This window comes from Trachemys scripta, chromosome 3 (assembly GCF_013100865.1).
Source record: "Trachemys scripta elegans isolate TJP31775 chromosome 3, CAS_Tse_1.0, whole genome shotgun sequence".
NCBI classification, from domain to species: domain Eukaryota; kingdom Metazoa; phylum Chordata; order Testudines; family Emydidae; genus Trachemys; species Trachemys scripta.
In genome coordinates, this window is record NC_048300.1 from 112348358 (window position 1) to 112369248 (window position 20891).

Here is a 20891-nt window from a genome sequence, read left to right on the forward strand (position 1 = left end):
CCATGGACCAGCTGTCCCCGTGGGCCCTGCTATTGTGCATTAACAGTTAATGTGCTTTGATGTTGTCCTGTTTCAAAGAGGATGAGCTCATCAGGATCCAGACAAACTGTCTGGCAGGCTAGTGCAGGTTGGATTCACCCCCTCAGCTTGTTGCAAACTAAATGTTTGTGTAAACAAGCCCTATTTTTGGATTCAATGTGTTTAGCTCCATCCCTGTTCAGGTTAGCATTGAAGCAAACTAAGGTACATGTTTAAGTACTGTTCTGAATAGAGGTGCATTCCTGAATCAGGGTCTATGTTGTTAGAAAACTTGACAGCTATAACGATTGTAACAGACCAGATGCTACATATATGTTCTTTATCTTAGACTGATAGGTACCTAGCTTAATATATGTCTTTGCTCTCTTTTTTTTTAATGTTTGACTAGGACATATGTCAACCACCACCACAGTGATGGATAACAACAATGGATCAGTTCTCACGCCACCAGTGAAAGTGGGAAAGAAGTCAGTTACAGAGGACATAATGACAACATTCAGCTCGCCAGCAGCATGGCTTCTTGTTGTTGCTCTGATTGTTACCTGGTCAGCAGTAGCTATTATAATGTTTGACTTGGTGGATTACAAAACCTTTGCAGGTAAGGCCCCTCAAATTCTGTTTAACGTCTCATATATTTATGACCAAAATGTGTTGTTATATTTTATGTACACTGTATATTATTTACACTTGGATGCACCCCAGCTTCTTTGAACCAGTCAGGTGAAAAGAGAAAGCCCTGATCATGCAAGAAATACTAGAATATATCAGTTTATATTCATACAGCTTTGCATTTTTTAATTTTAAAAAATAATTGTACTCTTTAGAAGTCTTGTCATTCTATTAGCCATCTAATTTATGCTAAAGTGCTCATCATATGGGCATTTGTAAACCTTGTTTTTATGAAGGCTTCGCTAGCGATGCTAGTGTTAAAGCTGCATTGATATTTGCATTCAAAGCAGTACCCAGACCTCTCTGGTTCTTCAGGATGAGCATGGATATATCTGAACTATGAAACAGTGTGTAGCCTTAACTCTGAGCATAAATGCAACACATTCAGATTACAGTTCCGCGAATGTCTACATAAAGATTACTACTAAACATAGAACAATCACTAACAGATCATTCATTCACATACATTTTCCTAAATATTACAGAAAACATAATATAGCAATCACATGCAATCTGACACTTATGGACACCAATAAAAAACACACATATGAAGTATAATTTATGCAAGCCATGTAAACTGTAATACTTTACCATATAGAACCAGATCCTTGGCTGGCATAAATTGGAGTAGCTACATGGTCTTCTATGTAGCAACACTGATTTACACCAGTTCAGGATCTGGCCAATAAGCAGTAAATATGGTCCAAGCTCAGAGTACCAGCTGGTTGTACAAGATGAGGGTGGGGATACATGACCTCTGAGGGTGGTGGAAGAATGGTAATTGAGGTTGAGAAGAGGAAGTGAAGTCTAGAAGAGATATTGAATTACTGAACTCATTACTTCCTGCTATTTATGGTTTGTGCTTAGCAATTTAATGCATTAAAGTTATACAGACAACTCCTGTAATATGTTGTTAACAAAGTACAGTTTTTTTGTGTTCTAAAGAGTCTCCGAGATAAGTAAGCTACTACAGAAATAAGCCATTTAGGTTATACTGGTGTGGTTGGGAAACATAAGAGTAAATAAAGAAAAACCAATAAAGGTGAAATAATTATTTTTCTTCAGTGATAACTCCAGTTCTAATGTTACAACATCTGTCTTTAACTAGGAGTTTAAATTTTAACTTGAGCTTTTTTATTCAGAACAAATTGAATTAGGATTCAACGTTAACTTCCCAGAAGCTTATTGGTTTACTGACAGATATATAGCTGTTGCCCTGCTAAATATCAATATTGATGTACTGACCTAAAGGTTTTGTGCCATAGATTGAGCCTGACACAAATCTTCCAATGTTGGATTAATGGATGGCAAATAAGCTTAGAATGTAGAGAAACTGTAATTTGCTCTTTGAAATCCTTTGACTGTGATCTGGCCTCCTTGGTTTCCAGATGGAAACAACGGCAACCTCAGTCCCAACAAGTATTGTTACCTTTTTTGAGTGATTTCTCTAAAGGATACATACCAATTTGATTGTCTCTATATTTAATTTAATCTAAACCTATAAACCAGTATTTTCCAAAAAGCACTATTTTAAAATGTTTTATTTTCTTTTGCATAAACCATCAATCAAATATACCTAGTTGTTAGCAGTTAGCAGTCCCGATCCTGCAGTCCTTGGGCATGACTCAGGCAAGGCTCTCGAGTAAGGTCGAAGAACTGAACTGAAGGATTTAGCTGTCAGCTTGTGCCTACTGGGGATGGAGTGGGTGAGGGCAGGGAGGGAGACTGGTTGAAGAAACATTGAGACATGGATAACTGTGTTCATACTGGAAGCTGAAACAGTCAGATGGAAATCTGACACTCCTGCTGCACTGGTTAAGTGAGCTGTTCCCAATGGATTAATGGAAAATGACATTTTCAGGCAGTTGGAATAAAATAATGTAAAATTTTATTTGAAAGGTGACTGTGTATATTTTGTGCAATTCTGTGAAAAATGGTACCTTAGTGTTTCCAGTTGATGAGTCATTTTCTTTCCCCAGAAGAGACTTGGTGTTCTAACTCATTAGCAACACAAGTTTTTAAACTGGATGTCAGATGGTGCACTATTAGGAAGAGGAATCCTCTCCTTCCTTTGCTTCTTCTCATGGATTGATTAACCAGGTTTCTTTATTTACACAAATGTAACAATGAGTACATATTTCTCCTTAGCAGGTGCTGGGGATTTCAACTACTAGACTCCTATTTAGCCTGGTTTTCTAAGTGAATCATGCTGCTTGATCTGAGTTCTGTGTGTAATAGTAAAAAGGGTGTCACATAGTCCAACCTGCTTGCCTTAACAGATCTGAAATGACTTATCCCACTGAGGATCTGGCACCTTGACTTCAGTGGGATTATTTACTGTGATGTGTCTTATAATTTGGCACCATTGACAGACTTCTTAAGGAAGTGCTTGTGTTCAGAATAAGTGAAAATCACTGATATTTTCCCTTTAGTTTGAGGCTCTGCCTGAAGCATCCAGGCATGGGTATAAAATGGGAATTGTTATTTTCAGTATTGTTGCTTTAGCTTTGCAAACATGATCTACATTAATTTGCTACCACTTACATATGAAATGTCGAGTAGAAAATGGAGTTAATTCTACTATTGCCTGTCTCTTTTCCTTAGTACCTTTTGTGTTTTATAGATTTTTCCCTCCAATTTATTTCCTTATCCACTTGAAGATTGCCTTTGGGAATTGTGCACAGCTTACAAATATACAGCATGTATCCCAAAAGATGGTTTAAACTATCTCTTTGCAGCAAAAGCCCTATCAAAGCCCTTATAATGTCTTTATGAGTCTCTCGTCCAGAGGTCTCAGTAGAAGCACAAAAATCATTAAGGGCCAGATTCTCCTACCATTAAACATCACTGAGTGAAAAAACTGGCCCCATTGAAGTCAATGGGAGTTTTATCATTAATTTTAATGAGGCCAGGATTTCACCCATTGTGTAGTACATTATGAGCAGTTCTGTTAGTTTCAGTGGGATGATATATTTGCTTTAATGGGACTAACAGAAGCATAAGAGAATCTAGCCTCAAAGGAGTAACAGGCAGTTTAAATTTGAACTAATATGACTTCTTATTTGAAAGATTAACTTGAATTTTGCTTTCATGATATTTTTTAGTACCTGGAAGAAAAATAACAGTAAAATTCTGAAAATGTCAGTGCATTCATTTTAATAACATTGTTTTCATTCACTTTTCTAACAAAATCTTTGTTGCAACTCTCCAAAGAGAGTGCCCACCCATAGATCTCTGTTCATGGTTAACATGGTCTTGGATCCTTGATTTCAGGAACAAACTAGCAAGTTTTTGCTTTTTTGAAACTCATTACATAAGTTCAACACGTATCACATGGAGAGGATCAGGGGTGTGTGTGTGTATATTGTGATTGTATATATATCCAGAAAGACCAATTTTGTTGTAAATTCTATAAAGTCTGAACCCGGTGGTTTGGATGAAAACTATTTTAGGCTACATCTACATTATGAGGTAAGGGTATGGTTCCCCTGCTTGTGTATACATACCTGCGCTAGCTGAATGAGAGCTAGCATGAGTATAAATAGTGTCACCACTGTATCTTGGGTAGCTGCAGCAGAGGCAAAGCTTAGCTGTGCCGAGTATAAACCCACCTGAAACCGGTGGGTGTGTACTCTGCTTGGCTACGCTGAGCCTGGCTACCCGTGCTCCTGAGGCTACACTGCTATTTATATTTGTGCTAGCTGAATGAGAGCTAGTACAAAAGTGTACACAAACAGGAATCACACCCTTTGTTCGTAGTGTAGCCATAGCCTTAATGGGGGCCAATATTGCAATGTGTATGAATAGAATTGCTTACCCTTTTAGTGCATGTGTACCAGTGGGCTTGCGGAGGGGCTGGAAAATAAGAGCCACCTTCTAGTCAGCTGTGGTTGGCTATGTGATCTGAAAATCCCGTGATGACCCAAGAATTTAGATCAATGGTGAATTCTTTCTTCTTTCCAAAGGTATGGAATTCAATTTTTTCAGTCTTTCAGATTCATTTCTTACACTGAATCATGTGAAGGGGAAAAAAAAGAAAGCTTGTATTCCTATTACATTTTATCCTACAGTTATAAACATGACTGAAAAATTTCTAATGCAATATGAAGCTGACGTGCTACAAGAGTCTGAGATAAGACACTGCAAATTTCATGCATTATGTAGTGTGTGACTATGATATGAATAAGTGAATAGCATACTGTATTAGGAATCGCCTTTCATACTTGTATCTTCAAAAATGTAAAAAAGATTATTCATTTTTGGTTTGATCTGAGCCTTGCAGCATTGTCCTGCTTGATTTTTGCAGTCTTTTTAAGTGCAGTTTGCTGACTTGCTTTACAAGTCATTAATGTGTATTACACATTATGAAACAAAATAATTGGTTATGGTTTTTATTGGTCCAGTTGACCAGATAATTTAAGTTTGTTTTAACCTTCACAAAGATGAATTGGCCAAGGATCCAAATTTATTAATGGACTACTTACAACATGTTTGAATATTTTCAACGTTCCTAATAATAAGAATAACAATGTATGTGACGAATCACGGCTAACCAACACAGCTCTGATTTCAACTCCCGAGTGTCATATTCACAGTGAATTGGTAGTGACTGAGCCATCCATAAAGAAAACAAATAACTGGGGAAAAAAAAAACTCACAAAATAATCTGAGTAATTTCAAGAAGCAAAAAATGTGAAGAGGTTTCAATCTTCTTTTGGTTGTTTCATGACCAGAAAAATAGCCTATATTTGTTTAATAAATTATTCACAGTGAATTATTCATTCCTTTCTGGTACAAATGCATAAAGAGGCTCTTAAGAAAACTACAGCTACAGTAGCACAGGTTCATTCTCTCCAGTCCTCCTGTGTCTGTGTGACTGGCATGGGTGAAGAGTGGGCTGTGGGTGGAGCCAGGAAAGGACATCAGAATGTCGGGGAACCATGGGAAACACCCAGTATCCCAGCCAGTCACAGAGGGGACTCTTTTGTGCTTCCCATGGTACAAAACAGCTGAATCCTGGCTGTGCTGCTATAGGATAGCAGCTGTCAGCTGCTGACTCTAACCACTTTGCAGTTCACTTCTTCCTAAATTAGTTCACAATCGCCCCTGGTGCTGCTGTTTAGCCATAGACAGTTTTCTGCAAGCTTGGCTTAATCAAGACAGTGGATGAGGCAATGAGGGGAGAAGAAAAGAAACAAATCTAGCTTTTTCTAACCAAAGCATATATTCCGCAAAGAAACAACAAAAATTGCCGAAAGACTAAGGATTGTGGAATCCTCAGTTTGCATGTGCTTATAACAGGACAACGTGTAGGAGCTGCTTTCCATAAAGTGTCCTTTGATATCAAGCTATGTTGAATTCAGCAGTAAATAAAATGAGTATTTTTCTTTGGTAAGTATGATTGTCAAATTGTGCATTTTTATGTGCATGGAATGGGCTTCCTTTGGGGGCAAAGCCTGCAATCATTGCATTGGGCTTGTCTACATGAGAAGGTTTTATTTGTATAAACTAAGATGTGAATTTATAGTTATACTGGTATAACACTGCTTGTACACACTCTTATTCTGGTAGAAATGATTTTTTCTTTTTCTTTTGGTTTAGATTAAACCTCTTCCCAAGTAACATAAGAAACTGGAAAAAGTCACATTTATACTGCAATAAGGGGGTTCACACAGGGAGTTACAGTATTATAACTACACTGGAAAAACTGTTTTTAAAAAAACAAACAAACAAACAAAACTTTGCCATGTAGAGAAGGCCTTGGACAATTTTTCCTGAGTGAGGATTGAGTTAGAACAGTAGGGTTTGGCCTTATTTGTGTGTAGTAACTTTAAATCTCAGTATCATGGCCTATTGAAAGACCATTTTTACTGTACCCAATGTCACCAGTCCACATCATGAATGAACAGCCTACAAATATCCAAGTTCTAAACTAAAACAGTTTTGAGTTATATAGGAACTCAACAAATGTCCCCTAAATCCACAAAAATATCCCCCCCCCCTTCTATAAATCTTAAACCAGTCAAACGGATTTAAACCAAATTCAGGTTTAAAAAAGGGCTGCCCAGCTGACGTGTTATTTGCCATGTTTCACCCTGCAGCAAATTTTACAGCTGAGTTATAAGCCCCTGTAAAATGGAGTTTATATTGGAAACAATGACAAGACTATGAAGTACTGTGGTGCTAGCTAGTATTGCTATAATCTCAGTGGGTCTGGTGTACAATATGATAAATTGTGATCGACCTCATGAAGTTGAAAACATGAAATTTCAGAAACTGACTTGGATTAATAGAGAAGCCTCTAAGAAGAGAAGCGAGTCTTGCATGCTTAAGTGTTTCAGATTAATATGAAATACCAACTAAATTTCAGGCCCTTGATGATGCTTATGAACTTTCTAATTTTAAACAAATAATGGTAAGTCACACTGGAACAACTGCACAAGGTATCATCGATGATATAATTTTTTTGGTCTTTTGATGGTGAGGGAACCAAGAATAATTCAGTAGAATTAATCAAAAGTAATTATTTCTTTTGAGCAAAAGAATGTTTACATTTTTGTAACCTTTGTGAATAATTTTGTACAGCATTATTTAATTGTAGCTTTACACTGGTTGGTTCTTGCTGTATTACCTTACAGTGTATTTTTTTTCTGTTTACTGAAATCCAGTTTCTACTTCATAACGCAGGGATGAAATCAATCCTCACTTCACACCATAGCTGCTTTATTTAGTCAAGTGCCATCCTATAATGTTCATTATTGCTAATAATGTTTCTTCCCTTTTTTTTTTATTGGCCATTCCTTGGTTTTATCTTGTTGTCATCCCCTATAGCCACCTATTCACAACATTGTGATGATCCCTGTTTACCACCTGGTAAAGACATTTGCTTGCAGTATTATAAATAAGCGTGTGTGTCTGTGTGTGGCCTGCTTAACTAAGATAACAAAGCATGGGCAATTGCTGACCGCCAGCAAGCGCTAACGCCACTTGTTTGCTAACATCTAAATCTAGCCGACTATAATGAGTAAAGTTAATTACAGTAGCATCCAATCAAAGCAGATTTGTCAGTTTAAGATATTGTCCCAATCAACATATTCTCAGGAGGCTCTGATATGCTGGGAAATCTTCACTTTTGCTTCATGAATGGCTTCAAAAAAGAAGCTTTGTACATATCATTAGCAGCATTTTAAAGCATTTTAATACTAAGGTAAGATCAATGTCCATATCAGCCACTGCAGACATGGAAAAAATGAAGTTGAACAAGAAAGTCCATACAGGAAGAACTTTATGATCAGCTGATAACTTTAAAGTATTATGCAAAAACATGTGTGTATTGGTCCCTCCATATCAGGCTTGTCCATTGTCTGACTCGCTGTGTCAGGCAATAAATAGAAGTTAATTAGTGGTTTCGGGCACAGGCCTCCTGGCTAGGGCAGACAGTAATCACAGTCTGGGCTATGACCTCCTGGGCGGGGCACAGCAATAAGCAATCTTTGGGCTCAAGCCTCCTGGCTAAGGCAGGCAGTAAATACAGTCAGTGGCTCTAACCCTGTGGGCAGGGCAGAGCAATAAGCAATTAAGTAGGCTGTAGCCTAGCCTCCTGGCTAAGGCAGACAGCTCACACAGACTATGGGCTTGCAGCCTTCTGGCAGGGAGCAAGCCACAAACGAGGCCTTTTGTCCTTGGGTAAATAGGCTGCCACCCAAGGGTTGGGGTTGGCAGTAGGAGGACCTGGACTCACCCTACTTCACTGGGTCCCAGCCCAGGGTGCTAACAGTGCTAGGGGATCCTGCCTGTGGGTCAATGAGGATCCTGCCAAAACACATTGTCTGGTAAGGTGACTGACTAATGTCTGGTTCCCCTGGGCTATTTCCTACTCCAGTCCATTGGTGTGGCTCCATAATCTGCTGGTTCTTGGGGTAAGTGGTGGACAGCAGCTCAGCAGTGCCTTTCAGTCTCAGTTTCCTCCAGGGGCAGGGCACTGCATGGCTCAGGGTCTGATCCAGAGTTCTGCAGTGGGCTAGAGACATGTGCCTCCTTTATTAGCTCTGGCCCAACTGAGCTGAAGGACCTGCCTCTTATACTTCCTGTCCCTCCCCTCTGCTTCTGGTGCAGGGGAGGGGGGTCAGCTTGGCTCCACCCACCAAAAAGAGTGTAGTGGTCCCTCTGTCTCAGGCTTCGAGGGAGCCCACTCTGATTCAGTACAATGTGGCTAATACATGACATGACATTTAAGCAAACTTTGTACAATTAGAACCCGACTCAAGCCAAGTGAAGTCAATGGAAGTCTAAGTCCCCTAGAGTCATTTAACTATGTTTGTAGAGTCAAGGCTATACATATATCTATAGTTGTTCCAGTGTGAGCCAAGCCTGTGGTAGTTGAAGTTGAGTAGCACTTTGTAGGATATTTTTACTCTATTTTCAATTTCTGGCAAGTTTCCCAATTAAACAGACATACTATTTAGTAGGGAAATTAAGTGTATTTTACTGTATTATAACTATTTTTTTCTTACAGTTCATTTTGGATGAAAATACCTCTTTCTACATTCAGTTGAGGTTTTAGCTATATACTTGAGCTGAACCTCTTTATTATTACTGGGTGGTAGGAAAGGCAAATCATTTAAGCAGAGAAGGTTTTATACTGTAGACTGTTAACTGCATATTTACATTTTAAATATCTATAAATTGGCATGTAAGGGAAATGGAGGGTCTGAGTTTTCTCTCCCAGCAGCTTTATATCAGTGTAAATCATTGATACATACCAGAGTTTATCCTGAATCACACTTGAGTAAGTGTAAGGAAAATCAGGGCTTTCAAATACCAAAGTGATCCATAAAGAGTTGAACGGATTCTGGTGTTAGTGTTGGGAGACATGGTGTATGTCTAATCTGCTATATTAAAATGTACCTTGTCATTATCAATGAATTGGATATCTCATAAATAAATAAATCTTTACACCAGATAATTACCCTTATTTGTATAGTGATTTCAAATTATATTCAGTATATTGTTGTTATCACATGTAATTGAATTAAATACATAATTGGTAAACAAATCCATTAAATAGGTTAAAATATGACTGGTACAACTACCTGATAGCAAAAGGACTGACAACAGACCTTGTTATTAGCATTGTAATTAAAACTAGACCAGGGGTCGGCAACCTCTGGCATGCAGCTCGCCAGGGTAAGCACCCTGGCAGGCAGGGCCAGTTTGTTTACCTGCCGCGTCAGCAGGTTTGGCTGATCACGGCTCCCACTGGCTGCGGTTTGCCGCTTCTGGCCAATGGGGGCTGCGGGAAGCAGCGCAGGCGAGGGATGTGCTGGCCGTGGCTTCCCGCAGCCCCCATTGGCCTGGGACAGCGAACCGCAGCCAGTGGGAGCCGCGATTAGCTGAACTTGCCAACGCGGCAGGTAAACAAACTGGCCTGGCCCTCCAGGGTGCTTACCCTGGTGAGCTGCATGCCAGAGGTTGCCGACCCCTGAACTAGACAAACAACTGAAGTAGGAAGTAGTTTAGCAACCTGCACAGACAAGTCAATTACAAGTCAACTTTGTGTGCATTACAGCAATAAATAGTAACACCAACCATAAAATCTAAACAAATATGCTCAAATCAATCACTACTGCAAATCATATCATACACTTCATTCGTATACTGAAAAATCACTATTACAGAGCTTAGTATTAGTTCAGAGAAGAAATAAGGTTTCATCTATTCTCAAAAGCTTGTCTAAAATTTTTGACACAGTTGAAATTACTTCAACACTTTCAGGTACAGCATTTTATGACCAAAGAAAAGATTTTGAGGAACTTGTAAAAGTCCAGCATCGGGTTGATTTCAGAGAGCAAAAGATTTTTCATCAACTTAAAAGTATCATCATGGAAGTTTTGTCATATAGTTCAGGCATGAGCTATTAATTACCTTAAAAAACACAAGCACAATTTTCAAATCAATGGGAGCAGAAATTGTAAGCCAAAGAGAATTCAGACTTAGGTAAAGCTGTTGATTCCTATGGGTAAAAGCGATAATTCTTGTTCTTGCGTTTTGGACCAAATTGCAATTCCAGCAACACTGATGCTGGAAGGCTACAAACAAAGAATTATAGTAATCCAGTTTGGATGCAATAAGCATGAAAACCAGTTTCCAAATCTATGGGGGACTCAGCAGGATTTAATCCTTGCAACAGGTCTTAGAGGATAAAACAAGCTATTTTAACCACATTTTAAATGTGTTTATCAAAGAAAATCCAAGCAAATTCCCAAATTTCTTGTAGATGTATAAAACGGGTATCAAAGACCCTCCTAGAGAATTCAGTTGGGTTTTGGTTAGATAAGGTTTTACTGCTAAGTAATGTATAAAATCCTCCCATTTGACTGGGATTTAGCTTCAGTCATCTGGAAGTCATCCAGCTTCAAACATCTGCAAAACAATTTTGCAAGTGAAAAACTGCCTGATTAGGATCAGATTGAGAGAAGATAGGTGAAATGGGCTATTATGCTCATAGCAATGGAGATGCAGATACCAACAGCACTAAGCTTTCAATGAACTGAAAGAGCCTTTATACAGTAGCAAACAATAAATGGACAAATGCTGTGGTTTGCTTCTATTTGAGGTCCCAATCTTAACAGCCACGAATGTATGAAAGTAATTTACACATGTGAATAGTCAGATTGAGCTCTGATTACTCAAATGTGTAAAGTTACTCAAAGATGTAAGTGTTGCAGGATCAGGACCTAACAGGACAAGGACTAAAAGATAATTTAATGTAAAACAAATCACTAAGGTATGTGTGTGTGTGTGTTTTACTTATTAAAACAGCAGCAGATATCAATAAAAACAAGCCTCTACACAACTAATTGCATGTGCTTTTCAGACGAAGTTCAGCTACAGTACAGGGTTTGTTTTCCACTCAGCAAAACAGTTGGAAAAAAGTTGTTCCAGAATTAAATTGTCTTAGAGAAAAATGTTAGATTTTTTTTGGCTCAGTTTGTAAAGTTTTCATCAGCTCAACAAAATGCCACATTTCAAAGTATGCCTCTCCCTGAGCAACCTTCCAGTCCTGTAAAGACACCATTCAGATTAAATTCAGGGCACTCACACTGGCTATTCTCAGTACACAAATCATGGTAAGTCTAGCAACTGACCTGAATCTAGAGTATGACACCTTCAAATTCACTCTGCCACCCACTCAGCTATTAAATTGGCTTCCTTTAGGGGATAAGAGAGGCCCATGATTTGGTCCCTATCTGAGATAACCAAGAGTGTGACCATGTGAAATAGAATGGAGAAAAGTTCAAGCTGCCTAATGATATTGGCCAGTTTAAAAAAAAACAACAAAAAACTGGATGCCTGAAGTTAAGCTTCTAAAGCCCTAGTTAGCCATTTAAATACGTGGCCCGATTTTTCAAAAGTGCTGAGCACCTAGCAGCTCCCATTGAGGTCACTGGACATTATGTATTATGTAGGGTGCTGTGTAGCATAGGTTTAAAGCACGAGTATATTCTGTGTGTGGCCAAAGAGAGAAAAGTCCCCAAGTGATATGCAGGGGGTAATTATTCCAGTTTGAGTGTACTTGGTTTCAGATGCATTCTAATAAACTATCAACATATTCTCTCTCGCTAGACCTAAAAAAGATAGACTATTCTAAATAATATCAAAATAACAAGCTTAAGCTGTTTTGCGAGCTTGCATTTTTTCAGTCACGCTCAGGAATGCAAGGAACACACTAATCCTCTGAAAACAGACATAATTCTTTGCATGTTCTTGAGGCAAACAGCATCTTCCACTCTGTTTAATTCACCCTGGATTGCTCTTCCTTTCCTTATTTCATATGTATTTTATTCTAATAGGAAAACACCAACCTGATATTGGCAAAGTTCTGGGGAAAGCTGAGAGCAAGGATTTGATCAGTAATTTCTTTACACTTCATGCATATCTGGCATGGGATTTTAAGCATATTAAGATCCAAAATTACCTCTAAAACTGTTTTTTTAAATTACAGAGAGCATAACAAAAGGTGTAGAGGAGGCTAGTTGGCACAATTGTGTAAAGAGCATCACACTGCAAGGGATATTAGCGAAACTTGCAGTGGTTCGTCGTCGTCCCCCCCAACCCCAATTTCAGGTTTTTGCAAATGTCACCAAAGGAACATCTTTGCAAACCCAAATTGATTTTTTTTTTGCACACTTAATGTAAGGAGGATTTGCAACATGTGCCTCATAGTGAAGATGAGAATGGGGAATTTTGCCTTTGGTCACTTAAAATTTTTAATCCATTTTCACAGCATTATATAAAGGTTTTCTATGAAAATGTGCTTAATTCTGATTCTCAGTTATGCTCTACCTTTTTACACCACTCTGGCAGTGTAAATTGTTTACTTACTTGAAGTCTCTTGTATACTGCCAGACCGGTACAAAGTAGTCTCAATGTAAATGACAATAAGCCCCAGAAGTTTCCTTACATTTTAGTGGCTACTTTATTTGGAGGCAGGTTGGTGTTTATTTTTTGATTGTCTAAGAGAAGTGTTAAACTATTGGGAGGGATGTCTGTGATGATTCATTTGAAAAATCTCTGGACCTTGGTGGATGGGACAGTTGCAAGAAATTTTTGTAAGCAAAGTAAATACTTTGTGGTACTTTATACCCCTAACATTCTTTCTTAAATCTTTTATATTGCCCCAGGGTATAAATCAGTATAGGGCAAAAGTGAAAAAATGTTGCACATTTCTGTGCAATGATACCATGCCAATGTGACATGTTGAATTTATAGTATGATGTGAGTGATATAATGGAACTTAGATATATCTTAATCTAAATACTGCTCAAACCCAAAAGCTTTTTTTACACATTGTTCACAGGCAAACTCAAAATTATAGAAATCTATCCCGGTCTTTTATGTGGTATAGAGTGTTTTTAGATTAATTCATTGGTAACAAGATAAATATAATAAGGGAAAAAAAGCTATCTTATTTATGCATCAAATAATTATTTTTCTCGTACATTTTATTTGTAGCACTTCTAGAACATTGTTCAAATTATTGCCAACAATGAGGTTGTTTAAAGCCTGCACTTTGCCTACCGTTTGTAACTGAAATTTTCATATAAGTCTGCTTCTGATTGCTGGTAAGGTTTGTGCTTGAAAAACAAACACTGTAGTTAGAAACGGTGGTAAACGGTGTATTAAATTTAATTTGATTTATGAAAATATTTACATAATAACATTATAATTCTGTTAAAAAAAACAGGTGATGGTAACCAAGGCTATGGTGCCTAGTCTTTTTACAATAGGAGTCAATTGCAATACTTCTGTTGAACTCAATAGGAGCAGGATCCTATTATACAAATCCATTTTAAATGTGCATAACAATCCTGTTCATGATTTAACTTTGACTGTCTTAGGTAAAATAAATTACATAGTCTCCACTAGTGCCAGGCAGATAAGGGGAATCTTTCAGTCTATCAGTTAATTTGAAGTAAAGAGGACAATAGCTTGGACTGGATTTCTGTTCATCTTAATTGGACTGTGGTCACACTCCTAATGGAAAAGTATGTTTTAGCATAAAACACTTCTTTCTTTCTCTTTCTTAAACAATACTTTGATATAGATCTTAGGATAATGCAGGTTTGCTGGAGAGACTAAGAAGGTGGAATGATCTATAAGAGGTTGAAACGTTCTGCTGAAATAGATCAAAAAGACAATTGTGGGTAAAGAAAAAGAAAGCTGGTGAAAGCTTAATTGAATGAACATTTTTAAAATATTCTTATTATCCATGTGTGATTCCCTGCATACTAGTGCATATGGCAAGGGGGAGTACTTTACATCTTCATAAAGTGACATTAAGAGTGTGTGTATATGTATGTATGTATGTGCCAGAGGCATTTGGGGCTTTCACTCTCCTCTTCATTGTGATCTCCATTTTTTCATCCCAGTTATGTACATCCTTTCTTCTTTGAGTCCTCTCCATGTACTCCGCAAGAATGATGTAACCAGTCTGCACTGTCACCAAGGCACAGCAATTTCCTGGGGCAGTAGTGCAGGATCCTTGTGGTGATGTATGGAGGAAGAAGTGGAGACAGATGGAGAATTGAGTCAGGCAGAGTAGCAGGTGGAAGCACAGCACACAACTGATTGCTGTTGATCAGCAGACTGCTAATTAGTGATGCATTTCCACACTGTAGAGGCAGGTTATGGACTTGGGAATCAGAAGGAAACAAAAATCTTGTATGGTATGGAGGGGATGTCTTTGTCGGGGTGAGGCATTGGAAGATACAGTCTGAGGGGCAAACATTTGGTAGCTCCGGATCTAAATGTAATCTAATCCACACAAGCACCAGAAGGGCGTATGAAAGTTGACTTATCTTCCTGGCCCTGAGCCACTCAATAATTGCAAGTATTGGTCTGAAAGTGTTTAGAACATAATTCTTCAGAGGAAAGAAAGCTATGCTTTAAGCTCTTGAGCAATACAAAATTAACATTCACAAGCTTTGTTTTTGGTGAATAAATTGGCATAATTAGTACTATATGTGAAGAAATAAAGCAGAATAACCTTAACCCCCAGAAAAATATATTTTCAAATGTTTTCTGTTTTAACCTATGCATTCAGGAAGCTCTGTTAACAAGCTCAGCAAGGAGCCACTGAGAATCATACATCAGACCATGGAAGAATCCACTGATTGGCTTTATGGTTTTATTTCTTTACTGTCTGACATCCTATCGACTGATGATGATGACAGTGATGAAGGTATTTGCGATACACAGACTTGTGTAACTGCGCTAACTCATGTTTTACATGCATTATATAGACTTACTTAATTTTTAACCTCACTGTCAAAGAAGTCAGGGAAAGCGAATAGAAGTGAACACCTTTGCTAATAATGAATCAGCTGGCTACTAGCGTTAGAAAACTGATGTCTTTGTTAGCTTTCATCTTCCATTTCATAGGCAATTACAGAAATATGTCAGAATTAAATGTTACTAGTGGTATTTCCAAGTAAAGAGGGCTAATTTAGGCTGAGTTGATGTTTCAGAGAGGGGCAGCAGCTATTCTACATTGTTTCTCTCTACCCTATAAGAATGGAAGGGTCTAGAAAATGAAAGAATTAAATGTACAGTCAAAACTTGAAAAATCTAAGACAACACTTTTATTTGATATTTGAACAGTAGTGGGTAGTATTTGTGGAAAAACACTGTAACTGGACTGAAGGGAAGTTTGGATAACAAACATCAATAATTTAACAGTATGGCCTTGGAACTGCTATTAATATGCATCATCTCATGGAGCTGTCAGATATGTTAAACCAAACAGCCAACAGTTAATCTATAGTTTTTGAAAGAACCATCTTTTTATTAATAGATAATCAGTTCAGTAGCATGTGGTGTGGTAATAGATGCACAAGTACTACATGTTATGTTTATTGTCCTGTACGCGTATATGCATGATGATCATAGCAGTGTCATACCATATTCCTATTGCTTTGTGTAGCATTCCATCATAACAAAAATGATTAAAACCCAACAGGAACTTAAACTGAATCTTTCACCTACTGTATTCATAAACTAGAAATATCACCTAACTTCTGCCACTGCAAGATGTCTGCATGGGCTTTCATATTAGTTTTGTGTACTAATATTAACAGATATGCTATTATATGTAGCTTTATGACTTGGGGACCCTATTCTAAGATATGATTTACAACCACTGTAAGGCCAGTTCTTGGTGTTGTTGAGAAATAAAAAGGGTGCAATGTGGTTTCCTTGTCTAAATTTTTGAAATTATGCTGGTGGTCAAAAACCATGCAATGAGGAACATTTTTGAGTACAAGAATGGATGGAGGCAGAGTGGACAAACCCACATGAGGGTTTGAAAGGATCATAAAATGAGCTAGCCTATACCAATTCCTATATAGAAAATTAAATCATTTAAACTGCAAAGTTCTGAATGCCTCCTGGGAGGTCCTCAGCAACCCCAACTGCATTGACTGTACTCAGAGTGGAGAATAGTTGGCACCTCCCAAGAATCACGGAGGGACTCAGCATCTCACAGTCTTAGGCCCTAAGAGTCTAGTGTATGGGTCTGCTTCTTTGTAATGCTTAAAGCCATGTCAAAAGTGGAGGCACAGCATCAGACTTTGGCAACTGACTGTTCCTGCTCCCACTGAAGTCAATGGGATTTTTGCCATTGACATAATTGAAAGCGTTATTAGGTTTCTTTTGTTCTGAACTTTGCAAGAAGTGTCATTTGGAATGCTTTCTTTGTAGCCAATGAAAATGGAAACCCTGTGCCCATTTTTAAAATATGGATTCAGGTTTATAACTAAACAAATTCCACTCACATGCCAGTATCTGGTCACATATTTACCTATAAGTTCTAGAACTTTTTTTTGGTGCCTACAATACATTTAACATATCTGTCCTTCCTCTTAGAAAGCCTACATGGAAGCACAAGTGTGGGTGTAAGTCTAAAATCTCAGAATAGAGTTCTTGTTACTGAACATGTTCGGCATAAAGTTTGAATGTATTTAAAAATGAAAATAAACTAGCATGGAAAAAAATAGTGGCATTGCTACCGGTTATCTGATTGTTGTGTTTTTTCCATCTTGGTTTAGGTGAAGTGGAACCTCCGTTGAAAAAGAAAGGTTGGTTTTCATTGTTATAAATAACACATGCTTTGATGTATTAAATGTTTTTAGATACTTTTGTTATTAAATTATTAAATTAGTAAGAACCTACCGTCTCTATACCACTGGTTCTGTCACTAATTGCTTTTGTTATTCTACTAACTGTGTATGCTGTATGTAAATTGAAATTGTTAGGAATGTCAAATTATAATAAGGTTTGAAGTGTTGTTTGTTGCTGCGCAGTGTGTTTAGGAGAAGTCTTAATTGTTTCATTATGCTGTGCATCTAAAAATTTTCATAAAAAACCAACAGCACTACTACAGTATTATTTTATATGTATTATTTACCTATTGACTTATATTTATGTCAATTTGTGTTAAATACATGCCTGGAAAGAATAGACACCTGTCAGGAAGCAGCTGTGGAATATAAAAGTATTCACCTCTTGCCCAGGTTTATAGTAAAAGCTTAAAGTAAGGACTATCTGTATACTTCTGCAAATAACTTACATAGTTACCACTGGATTTTTATAGAAAACAAAGATGAAGCAAGTAGAATTGTGATACAAATCTTTCTAAATATTGCCATGCAGAAACACAAAACTTAAGTTCAGCTTCTGTTAACTCAAAAGGAAAATGTACTGGAAGACCCAGGATATTGTTAATAGGATATAGAGTCCCTCATTTCTAGTTTACTGTTCAAACTGAGCACAGTTTGGTAATAATAACAAAAGTCATTACCACCTGTTGAAGTTTCAGTGATCTACATGATAAGAGTTTAACATCTATCAAATTTCCAATAGATAAATGTCCATATCACAGAAACTATCACCGCCACATTAAGAGCGCAATCCAGCTTTCTCTGAATTACCTCGAGTTGTATTAAGCTCTTAATAGCACCTTTTTTGGCAGTCTCAGCAGAAAGGTCAAGAACTGAATGGGCATGGAGAACAATACCGTCTACTCTTCCTTATGAGTGATCCCTTCATGTCAAAATTGTGGCAAACTGGTAGACAGTGTGGGAAAACTTGCTCTCCTGTTATCTATGATTTATGGGTGGGATTTTTCAGCATTGGACTAACTCAGTTCCCATTGAAACCAGTTGGAAGTATTCCATTGATTTCAGTTGAAGCAGTTAGGCCACTGATGCACAGCACTACTTATCCTTCAACTGATATGACTATAGCACTACTGCCGTCGCCTTTGATGAAGAACGGCTAATTGAAGCGGAACCCCAGCAAGACAGAGGTAATGCTGGTGGGTGCAGAAAAGCATTGTGAAGCATTTGCACCCCATCATGCAGTCTGCTTTGGCTGAAGGGGACATATTCACAATTAGTTAATTCAGTCCATAGTTTAGGAGTGCTCCTGAATTGCTCACTGACACTAAGCTTTCAGCTAGCAGCATCTACAAACAGTGATGGGAGGAGGGATAGCTCAGTGGTTTGAGCATTGGCCTGCTAAACCCAGAGTTGTGAGTTCAATCTTTGAGGGGGCCACTTAGGGATCTGGGACAAAATCACTACTTGGTTCTGCTAGTGAAGACAGGGGGCTGGACTTGATGACCTTTCAAGGTACCTTCCAGTTCTAGGAGATGGGATATCTCCATTAAACAAACAATCTTTCCTCATAGGTCCTGTTTTCTAAACCTTTATTCATTTTTGTTGCTCTCCTCTGGACTCTCTCCAATTTGTCCACATCTTTTCTGACACAATACTCCAGTTGAAGCCTTATCAGCATGGAGTAGAGTGGAAGAATTACTTCTCGTGACTTGCTTACACCATGCCTGCTGATACATCCCAGAATGATGTTTGCTTTTTTTGCAACAGTGTTACACTTACAAATTTGTTATCCACTATAATCCAGATCCCTTTCCGGAGTACTCCTTCCTACTTATGTCCCATTTTGTATGTGTGCAATTTATTGTTCCTTCCTAAGTGAAGTACTTTGCATTTGTCATTATTGAATTTCATCTTATTTAGTTCAGACCATTTTTCCAGTTTCTCCAGATCCTTTTGAATTTTAAACCTATTCTACAAAGCACTTGCAGCTCCTCTCAGCTTGGTATCATCCACAAACTTTATAAGTGTATTCTCTATGCCATCATTTATGACGATATTAAACAGAACTAGATCCAGAACCAAACCCTATGGGAATCCACTCGATATGCCCTTCCAGGTTGACTGTGAACCACTGATAACTACTCTCTGGGAACCATTTTCCAACCAGTTATGCTCCCTCCTTATAGTAACTCCATCTAGGTTATATTTCCCTAGTTTGTTTATGGAAAGGTCATGCGAGACTGTATCAGAAAACTTACTAAAGTCAAGACATACCACATATACCACTTCCCCATACCGCCAAGCTTGTTACCCTGTCAAAGAAAGCTATTAGGGTCATTTGACATGATTTGTTCTGGACAAATCCATGTTCACTTTTACTTACCACATTATCTTCTAGGTGTTTGCAAATTCTTGCTTGATTATTTGCTCCATTATCTTTCTGGGTACTGAAGTTAAGCTGACTGATCTGTAATTCCAGGGGTTGTCCTTATTACCCTTTTTAATAGAGTGGAACTATGTTTACCCTCTTCCACTCCTCTGGAATCTCTCCCGTCTTCCATGAGTTTTCAAAGATACTCTCTAACGGCTCACACATCTCCTCAGAGAGCTCCTTGAATATTCTTCAGTTCTTAGGTCTAATAACCAGAGCATATTTTCTGTGCACTAACAGTCTGCACAAAATTTTTACTATCTTGGAAGTACCATAATTGCAAACATATTAAAAGTTAGTTGATACCACAGTAAAGTTATTTACTGAGAAAATGTTCAAGGGAATAGTAAGGACATCACAGTAATGATAAGGAAAGAAGAAGAAAGGAATAATAATAATGATAATTATGAGCCTGAAGAAAGCAAAGATAACCTTGACACAGATGCAAATTGTAGGCAAAGATAATAGGGATACAAATAGTGACAATGAAGGTGGTACATGTAACAGGGCTAATATTGGTGTCAGTAGCCTCTAGAAAGGATGAAAATGCTTATCATAGTACATTCTTTACCAAAATTAATTTCTTCATCCCCAGCATTATCACTGATATTTATATTTAGTCACTGGAAAAGACTGAACATTTTATATTGTGCAGAAAAAAAAATTATAACTATCAGGGGACATGGTGAAAAAGTATTCTGTAAAGAGCTTTGCAATGTTTAACAATGTGCACTCAGTGCATGCTAAAATTGTTCAGCGTTTCCATGAAAACTATTCAAAAATCTAATAATGGTTTCTAACAGACTTAATATGTTTTAGCTTTCATTTTTTCTAAATCAGTGGTTAGAATTGATAATGTTGATTTATGTTTCAGGGTTAGTAAAACATTTATGGACAAATCAATTTATTTGACAACTGTATGTTTAGTTTTTTGTATGCTTCTTTTATTAAAATTTCTTGTTATAATAGGAGAGTTTTATTCATCACATCTTATATGCTTATGCCTCTGCAGTCTAAGCCCAGTGTCTGTTTCTATAAGGATATTGATTGATGGAAGCAAAATGAGACTGATA

The 20891-nt window shown here is 37.7% G+C and overlaps 1 protein-coding gene across 1 annotated transcript in view; it reads left to right on the forward strand.

Annotated features, from left to right (window-relative positions):
* The window catches only part of TRDN (triadin), a gene marked incomplete in the record, with an annotated part of 278678 nt that overhangs the window by 36962 nt on the left and 220825 nt on the right, over positions 1 to 20891 (forward strand). Inside the window, 3 exon segments of the mRNA XM_034765753.1 lie at positions 428 to 637; positions 15314 to 15451; positions 17316 to 17345. Coding sequence (XP_034621644.1) covers positions 428 to 637; positions 15314 to 15451; positions 17316 to 17345 — 378 coding nt within the window.